This window comes from Lycium ferocissimum, chromosome 6 (assembly GCF_029784015.1).
Source record: "Lycium ferocissimum isolate CSIRO_LF1 chromosome 6, AGI_CSIRO_Lferr_CH_V1, whole genome shotgun sequence".
In the NCBI taxonomy this organism is placed as follows: Eukaryota; Viridiplantae; Streptophyta; class Magnoliopsida; order Solanales; family Solanaceae; genus Lycium; species Lycium ferocissimum.
In genome coordinates, this window is record NC_081347.1 from 1660851 (window position 1) to 1670618 (window position 9768).

General features: G+C 31.2%; 1 protein-coding gene across 1 annotated transcript; it reads left to right on the top strand.

Moving 5' to 3' along the window:
• The first annotated feature begins 1587 nt into the window (after positions 1–1587).
• LOC132058841 (transcription repressor KAN1-like) lies at positions 1588–9532 on the top strand. Its single transcript, XM_059451213.1, has 6 exons — positions 1588–2887; positions 3339–3415; positions 3998–4043; positions 4601–4775; positions 8315–8411; positions 8980–9532. Exons 1-6 carry the CDS (start codon positions 2083–2085, stop codon positions 9097–9099), a joined length of 1320 nt encoding a protein of 439 aa, XP_059307196.1. The 5' UTR covers positions 1588–2082; the 3' UTR covers positions 9100–9532.
• The last annotated feature ends 236 nt before the right edge of the window (positions 9533–9768 follow it).

The window sequence follows — 9768 nt, forward strand, 5'->3', positions numbered from 1 at the left end:
GCATCTCCATCTGCATCATTGTACAGAAGTTACACATATTTTTTTTACAAGTGTATACTACAAAAAATTATATTCTAGAAGTTGTAGATTAAATTATTATCTTGAATACGTTTAATCTAGATGCTAGTATAAAAATGGTATTCTAATTAATGTACTGACCAGAAAAAAAAGTTCTTGTTTTTTTTTTTTTTTTTTTTTTTTCGGTTTTCCAACGGTGTCCGTTATTTATATTGGTGCTCCGATTAATTTGGATTCAAACAGCGTAAGGCCCATTTAAAGAAAAAGCGCTCCCTAACATGACTTTTTCCGTACTAGACTCGAGACCTCTAATAGATGGGTCATTTGCACTTTTGTCCCAATTTTGTGCTGCTCTTTAGTTTTTGCCCTTCAAATGGGCTGGTTTTGAATTTTTTGCCCTTCAAAATCGAATCTCTGCCTATAGGAGCATAAATTACGCATCATAATATCCACAAGTTATGCCAGCGCCTTTAAAGAACTTATGCCTATATATATAGACATAATAAGTTCGATTTTGAAGGGTAAAAATTAAAGACCAGTCCATTTGAAGGGTAAACCATGCAATTACTTGCTAATAAAAAGCGAAAAACCCTATCTATCCCTCCATAACTTTTGATTGTCATCTGGAAAAAAAAAAAAAATTCGAATACAATAAAGTGATACATAAGAAGGAAAAAAAGAAGAAGATATACTACTTAAGAGTGTAATCTGAGAGAGAGAGAATGAGAACAGAAAAGACAAGAAGTAGAAGCGGAGAGAGTGGGGGGAAAAGAATCACAGCGGATTTTAAACCAGTTATCAAAAAGTTATTATTTATCTTTTTTTGGGTTCTAAAAATAATTTATCTAAATGTTAATCTGTCATATTTCTTTGTGTATTTAAGTTTTGTATGCTAACAATATAACAAACTTTTATAGCGCAAATTTAACTGGTTGTATCATCAAGTTTTCACTATCTATTTGTAACACTTATTGTTGTATTCATTGTTACTTCGTACTTGATGGCTTGAAAAAATTATACGTTGTCAGTGACTCAGTGTATAAAATCTAAACTTAGGATAGATAATACTCTCTGATACAATTGAAATGTCTAACTTTCCGTTTTAATCTGTTTCAAAAATAAAAACCACTTTCTATATTTGGTAACTCTCTCATTTCAACTATTTATATGGCTTATTTAAGACAATATTTAGCGACTTGACACATTACACATATTTTTAATTTAAAACCATATGACTCAAAAGTCTCCTTTTAGTTTTCAACTCTATATCTAATTAAACTAAAACACATAAACTAAAATGGAGGGAGTAAGTCTTTAGAATGTGATATATTATGAGATTTACACTTATTTTTGATCATTTCTTTTTCTCTTTATATACTATTTTCTTCAATTTTGATTTTTTATTTAATTTCTTCTTTCTTTGTTTTTTTTGTTTGTATTTCTTAAATTTATGTACTTTTGTTTCTTCTTTTGACTAGAGAAAGAGAGAGAAAATTAAGAAAATAGCCTCTCCTTGTTCTAGTGTCATTTTCCAAGATATACTCTCGAGGAATTTAATACTATAGTCCCAAATCCCCCTTCTTTCTCTTCTTCTTTTTCTTTCCATTCCATCCATTGCCTTTCTGGAATTTTTTTCTTTTCTTTTCTTTCCTCTCATTTTCTTTTAATATAATATTCCCTTCTTTTAATTTACTTCCATTCTTTTCACATCACTTCACTTCTTCTCCTTCTTCATCCTAACATATGCACTATTAAAAGAAGATAAAAGAACTTCTTTTTCCTCACTTTTTTTCTTTCCTCCCAAAATCAAACTTGAAGTTTGCCCATCTTTTTCTTTTTTTGCCTTTTTCTACATCTCTTTGTGATGTGTCTTGTTTGTGTTTTTGTGCAACTTTTTGCTCTATTCTCCAGGCATATTATCATAAATTTGGTGTTTTGGGGCTAAAGCTAAAGCAACCGAAGCTACAGAAGGCAAAAAAAAAAAAAGGCACTATTAGAAAAATTAAAGAAAACATTCTTGAAATCTTGTGTTATTGTTAGAGATTTTGTTTAAAATACATAAAGATGTCCTTACAAGGGGTTTTCAGAGAAACCCCATCAACCAATTCTCCAAAGCCAATCCCTGATCTTTCTCTCAACATTAGTCCTCCAAATAGTTCCTCTAGTTTCGACCTGTCAGGTCGATGTGTCACTGAAGTGGGTGAAAATCACGGGAGACCAGAGTTCAGTAAGAGAACAAATTGTCTTACTGAGCTCTCGTTAGCTCACCCCACTGCTACCACCACCACCACCACCGCCGTTGGCGATGAAACAATTACAAGAAGGGGTTTTTTAGACCACCTACCAAGAAACCCTTATTACAACAACAACCATCAGCACCACCACCATCATAGCCAAAATTATAGCCATGTGATGCAACCAATGAGCCAAATAAATCATGGGGTTTCATCTTTAGATGTATCCGACGGTTTACGCCCTATCAAGGGCATCCCGGTGTACAATCACAACCGTTCATTCCCTTTCTTGGCTACTAATTTGGACAAGGAGAAAGATCCAAAGATGTGCTTTTACCCATCATCATCTTCTTCTTCTTCACCTTATTTCAATACCAGGTTTAATGGGATGTCATCATCTTCTTATCAAGTGCCACATCATCTACAATATCATCATCATCATCATAGTCAATATGGTCATGTAGGATTAGGGCATTCTCATCATGAAAATATTGCAAATACTCATAGTTTGATGAGATCAAGATTTTTACCAAAACTTCCAGCTAAAAGAAGTATGAGAGCACCAAGAATGAGATGGACTAGTACACTTCATGCTAGATTTGTTCATGCTGTGGAGCTTCTTGGTGGACATGAAAGTATGGTTTAATTTGTTTATAACTAAGCTTAAGTTATTGTCTTCTTGAGAAAACAAAATGTTTTATGTTATCAGGGTCGGATCCAAAATTTAATCTTGACGGATTCAACATTTTGATATTCTTACCCTGAACTCATCACGTACCGGTTCAATACTAATATTTATTGAAATTTTAGTGATTGTTTAATCTATACATCCATTTTCCAGTTGAACTCATAAAAAGAGGAGGCTGCATTTGCCTCTGTATTTCAGTTTTAATTGTTAGCGGTTTGAGTTAATCATGAGACTCGTCACAACATGTATATTTATCGTCTGTTTTAAAATACTGAGTTCAGTTGAATCTGTATGTTATCATTTCAATTTTTTGTGATTTGGGGTTTGTCATAACATTATATTTGAGGATAAAAAAAGTCTAATCTTGGATATTTCTTTTTGGTTCTTGATTTTTTTAGGGGCAACACCAAAATCAGTCTTGGAGCTAATGGATGTGAAAGATCTTACTCTTGCTCATGTCAAAAGCCATTTACAGGTACTTAGCAATGAATAATAATAATCTATACATAGAATATTTAGACAACAAAAAGAATTATAATTACCTTTTTTTTCAAATCTTTTTTTTCTTTTCTTTTTCTCTGTCAAAGGTCCCTAGCTCAGGATGAATTCCTCCGGCACAGTAGCCGATAAAAATGCAGTGAATTACTGAGTGAATGAATTAAAGAAACAAGTCTGATCTTTCTGATACTATCAGACATAAAAATAAAATTTTAAAAATTAAAAACAAAGAGAGAGAAAAATATACTTGGGTAAAAATCATAGGAGGGTTGAGGGTACTGTGGTTTCTGTAACAGACAAAAGTAAGTCATCATTATTCAATAATACAAAAATGCCTCGTGATTAATGAAACAATTCCAAGAAAGAAGCATTTGACTTTGGGAAAGAAAATTTCCATAGAAACACACTACAACTATTTTTTTGTTTGTTTGTTTTTTTTTCGACATTATTTCACTAGAGTGGAGTAAAAATGTAAAGGGTACTTAATTTTTTTTTTGAAATTCTTGAAATATGGTTGTGTTAATATTTGTAAAAAAAAATTATTCCTTTCCCAATGCAGATGTATCGCACTGTTAAAACCACTGACAAACCTGCAGTTTCCTCTGGTAAGTTGTCTTTGCTTTTAAGTCTTCTGCTTTTCTTCCTTTTCTTTAATTCACAATAATCAGTTTAATTAAGCACATTTGCATTGCACCCTATAACGTCAATAACGATGTGTGATTTTCTTCAATTTCGTCTACATGCAGTTTATGTATATATTTGCATTTAACTTATATACCAGGAACAACTTCTAAGACGATATGCATAAAGGCATGTTGGTTTCATAAATATTCATATAGAGATCAGATTTAAACGAATAGGTACATCATATGAGTACATTCTATCCATATGAGATTTTTCTTCCAGAAAAGAAAAGAGAGGCAAGAAAAAGCATTTGATTAATGGAGGTTTTCAAAATCAGTTCTAAAAACGGTTAATTATAGTTATCTTTTATATGACCTGATAGTATTAAAATCCTTTTCAATGCAAGTGCATACAAAAGTTAAAGCTATTAATTTGCAAGTTCTTTAAATTCTGTTTTTTTTTTTTCTTTTTTCTTGAAGTTAAAGCTATTAATTTTCAAGTTCTTTAAATTCTGTTTTTTTTTCCTTTTTTCTTGAAGGGCAATCAGATGGATCAGGTGAAGATGATCTCACAACAATGGGGAGCACCGGTGGCGGTGACCGGGTGGGTCTATGCCGGTTTTTGGATCAGAGAGGAGGATCCGATGGATCTTTACAACCCGAATCCGATTACCCTTCTACTGCAACTCCTACTCTTTGGAGTAACTCTTCAAGGTACCTTCATATAAATAAAGCTTTAGTATTTAGATGCTAATGTTATGTTTATGAGTTTAACTTCATAGACGATAGTGTAAAAGAATTTTATACTATAATGTCGCTTAAAAAGTAATTATAGATATATTGTCGGATTCAAAATATTTAAGTCACGGATGCTCGGCTGCTATAATCTTGAGATCGGGTGGTCAGTCTATCTATTACTTCATCCGTTTCAATTTATTTGTCCGACTTTTCTTTTTAGTCTGTTTAACTTTTCACGTGATATATTTAAGATCATAAAACTAATGGGCATTTTAGTACATTCTAGATATCTTTAGTTTAAGACCACAAGATTTAAAAATATTTTTTATTTTCTTAAACTTTGTGCCAAGTTAAAACCAAAAAAACATATTGAAACGGAGAGAGTATTTCTTTATTTTACTAAGATTGCAATATAAATAGATACGTATATGTTTGGGTTAACAACAATGAATGCTTGAATACCCAGCCAGTAGGTACAAATACAATCTAGGTCCATCGTTGACAAAGAGTGATCAGTTAAATCATCAAAGCGTTAAAAAACACTAATTGTCAAAGAGTGTAGTGGAATGGTAAGCAATGAGTTAAAAAACACTAATCATCAATGAGTGTAGCGGAATGGTAAACATTCCTTTCCTCTTAATTAGAGATCTCGAGTTTCAAGCCTCAAAAATAAAGTCCTTAGGAAGGAGCGCTGGATCCCGCCATAGTAAGTTTTCTCTTGTGCGATTCTACATGAGTGGGACTAGGGAGCTTCTTCAAGGTGAGCTTTCCATGACACGAATCAAGATTAATCAGTCTAGTGAAATTTGGACACTAGATCTTTACTATCACAAAACCTGAATTTTCGATGGATATTCCATCGAAGTTGGCTGGTTAATAAGGGATTTCTGACGAAAAAAATTCGCTTTCGTTTAGTAGTGGTTAAATTCCAAAAAATTAAAATGCATTGATAGTATAAAAAATCTTTATTAGTATATCAGCATATTTGAGCTATCAATTCAAATCCATGTTTCATATGTAGGGTAGGACTTTTGGAGTAATGATGGAGTAATGAGTTCATTGATAAAGGGAGAGATACTATATGTTTTCTTTTCCTTTTGCATGAATCTTGCAAATGCAAACCCACGTCCATCATTTTTCTAAAGAATAAAAGACTTCTTGTGGCAGCTTTTGCTTTTGTTCTGTTTCATGTTTCCCCTTTCTACTTTCAACTCCTTTATTCCAATTTTAATTACATCTTGTAACAATATTCTACCCTCTATTCCTTTTTTTAATGCATCCTTTTTCTAAAGATTTTAACTTATAGTATTATTTTTTTAAAACTTATATACACTAATATTATAACATATACTATCAGGTCACTCAAGGATTTCCAAGCAACATTAAAACTTTTTTACATTTTTGGCGCTCATAAGTTAAACTCTATTTTTAATGGGTAATAACACATTTTGTCTCACAACTATTAGTAAAATTTTAATTTTAGTACTCTTGATATATGACTAAGCACATTTAATGTTCAATTAATTGAAACATGTAGTTTTATTTTCTTTAACTGTGATATTAACAAATTACCATAAATATCAAATGTTTCACCACTTAATTACTTGTGTGTTATGCTAAACTTGTATCATTACTTCATATTTGACGCTAATATAATTCTAAATATAGTTCAAATATAACATATCTCTCATACATAAAACAACCAAGAACACACATTTCAATTAATTTAAAATTAAATATATCTAATCAAATATTATGAGGATTAAAATTAGAATTCACATTAACCGAGGAACAAAAAATGCTATTATCCCTTTTTAAATTAAAGAGACAAAAAGAGAGGGAACAGTACTCAAATGTTAATTTAATTAGGATTCTGATAAGAAAGCAAATATTACTGCTGCACTTTATTTCTTTTCTTTTCTTTATTCTTTCCTTTTGTGGATTTTTAGAATTGTTTTATTAAAGAGAGAAATAAACTTTTCTTTTCTTTTCTTTTCTTTTCTTCTTTGCTTTGTTGTTATTCTCTTCACGAGGAGAGATTTTGTCAAATAAGTCCAAAAAAAAGACCAGTATCTTGACTTAAGTGCTCTGCTTTTCTCAAAGTAATATTTATTTAAGTTTGTGGACGTGTGTTTTGTCTCTTTTTATTTGTTTATTTCTTCATCTTAAAGTAGAAATATAAACAATTAGATCTTGTTATGATCCAGTTACTATGTACGTATTAGGATAGTCAGCTTCTATAAATTGTTTTTTTCTTAATTAAATTCTTAATTCCTATTTTCTAAATATTTAATTAACTTAAGGGTATATAAAATCCGGACATAATGAACATAGGATACCGAATCTGCAGGTTTTAAAAAAGAGGATTTTGTACATTTTTATACTCGAGTAGTTAGAAGAAGGGACTTTTATTTGTCCTATTGTTACGTTGAGAAGTTTTACTTTGACCAGACCACAATTATTTTATAACAAGTAAGTTGAATTAATTGACAACACTGTCAAAATCAAATGCTGTGATCAACGTAGGATTAAAGGTTACATAAAATAAAAATAATGTAGCTAACAATGTGTATTATTTATGTTTTGTTAAGAGGAATTAGTAACATAAGTATTACTTCATTCATGGATGCGGATCTAGCGGGTGAACTTTATGGGATCAAATTCAAAATTCTATCACAATTCATTTGATTTACTGATTTCAAAATCTTTTATTTATACTTATTTGGTGTTTTTTTTTTTTACATATATATAACGTATGAGCCAAAATTACTGGGTTCGGATTAACCTATAATTTGTACAGTAAATCCACCCCTATTCCGAATATTCTTCATACTGAAATTTATCTGATAATATCCTATCAAAAGAAGTTCCTAATTAATTTATCCGTCTCAAAAGAAAGTAATACACAAAGTGATTAAAAAATTCCTGCTTTAGCTAACATATCAAACGACTTGATTTTGTTCCCGAAAGCTATGTTGGACCTCGCGTTCCCAATTTGAGCTGCAACTAATGACATGCAATGAGAAATAATGGGATGATACATTTTATTCAACATGCTATTAGAGTTAGACAAATATATCCCGATGTTGGAGTCTCATATTATGTTATTCACGCTCTATTTGTCCAAGCTTGGACGTGCGGGGAAGTGTCCCACACTAATTGAAAAATAAGTTGGTTTCTCTGCATGAGGTCATTGAACAATTCTTACCGTATGAGTTAGCTTTTAGGTCGAGTTATACTTATAGCTAAGGTCCATTTTCTTAACAAATACTCTATAGTAATGAAATTCATATGAGATGAAAGCATTTAGCCGAAGAGATTATAGTATAAGATGGTTCTCAAATAATTTGCAGCATAACTTCATGATACTTCACATTGTTAAATAGATTTTCTATTGATTCTTCGAATATTCATTATAACTTAAGTATATATACATTAATTTTCTGCTCATTTTAATTGTTAATTCAGTCACCATATACTGAAAAAACACAATTGTTTTACTTGACAATTTGCAGCAGTAGAGAAGGATGGTTGCAAGCTAACTCCAATGACGCAAATGACCTCATATCACATTGTTTTCCATCTCAACAAAGATCAGGTCATCACATAGAGGTATAATTCCCTCAGACTTCTGTAATTCTATGCATGAAATTGTCTAACGAGCTCCAGCATCTCATCTAAAAGTTTAAACGACTAGAGACAGAACATACTTTTATTTACTATGTGTGGGCCCGGTTCTTTTTTTTTTTTTTTAACAGACCAACCACGTGGAAAAATTATTTTGATAATGGGTGGGGATGAGACTCATACACAGGATTTCTCCCTGCTTTCATACCATGTTAAATTATGCGACCATCTCATCTGAAAGCTTAAGCTGTTAGTAGAGCTCACTTTTATTTAATCAGTTATATCTTCAACACGCCCCTCACTTGTGGGCCTGATTCTTTTTCATTGACCAAACACATGGAATTCTGTTTGATAATGAGCGGCGGTTAAGGATTGGAACTTAGGATCTTTGTTGGCTCCTGATACCATGTTGAACTGTGCGACCATCACATTTAAAAATATCAAATTGTTAGATATTAACAAAAACTTTTATTTACTTAACTACATATGCAACATCTATCTTATATTCTGGCTTCCTATTTCCCATATCAATTCAAGAAAACCATCATTGCAGGAATGTAATTCTTCAAGGCCAAAAAGCTACAAAATTGGTTCCAATTTGGATCATCAGAAAAATCCAAGCTTGGAGTTTACATTAGGAAGACCAGATTGGATTGAAAAGGATCATGAATGAAGAAGTCCATCAAAAACATTTTGGATCTTGGTTTAATTTAATTAGCTGATTATTTTTCTATGTATTTTCTTTTCTATAATTTTTGAATGGAAGAAAAGGCATGAATATGAAATTATTAAGAGGTATATATAAAAAAAAAAATTAAAAAAAAAAAAAAGACAGCAAAAAGATGGAGATCGATTGGTCTAAGGTAGTTTAGCAAATTAAGTCCCAATTAAGCAGCTGATATAAAGAGATGGACGTACGTGGATTTTTCTTTAGGTCTTCCATGCATATTATAACCTAAGTGGTTAACGTATGTTTTTTTTATACATTTTTTTTTCTTTTTTTTTTTGGTTTTGTTAATCTTTGTTTTTTTGATATCTTGGGTTGGTTGATATTCTAGCCGTTGGCTGCGAGTCTCTAATGTAAAAGTTTGATTAATTAACCTCAATCGTACGTGGTCATATTGAAAAAATAGAAAGAGTTGATATTCAGTAGTGTATTCTTTTTACATTATTAGTGTATTTTTATCTATCTTATTGTAACATGTCATTGACTGTTTATAGGTTATCTATTGATGCTTATTATAGGAAGTTACACTGTAATTAATTGGCTTTTGAATAATTTGATCGTGTAAAAGTTTCTTTAAACTGTTTGTGTGTGCCGTGTGGTGAAGTTATGCATAGA

Excerpts from the sequence above, each read along its gene's own strand:
- LOC132058841 (XM_059451213.1), top strand. The coding sequence starts at position 2,083 with ATGTCCTTACAAGGGGTTTTCAGAGAAACCCCATCAACCAATTCTCCA. Across the intron at positions 2,888-3,338 it reads GCTTCTTGGTGGACATGAAA|GGGCAACACCAAAATCAGTC; the intron begins GTATGGTTTAAT and ends TGATTTTTTTAG. Across the intron at positions 4,776-8,314 it reads CTTTGGAGTAACTCTTCAAG|CAGTAGAGAAGGATGGTTGC; the intron begins GTACCTTCATAT and ends GACAATTTGCAG.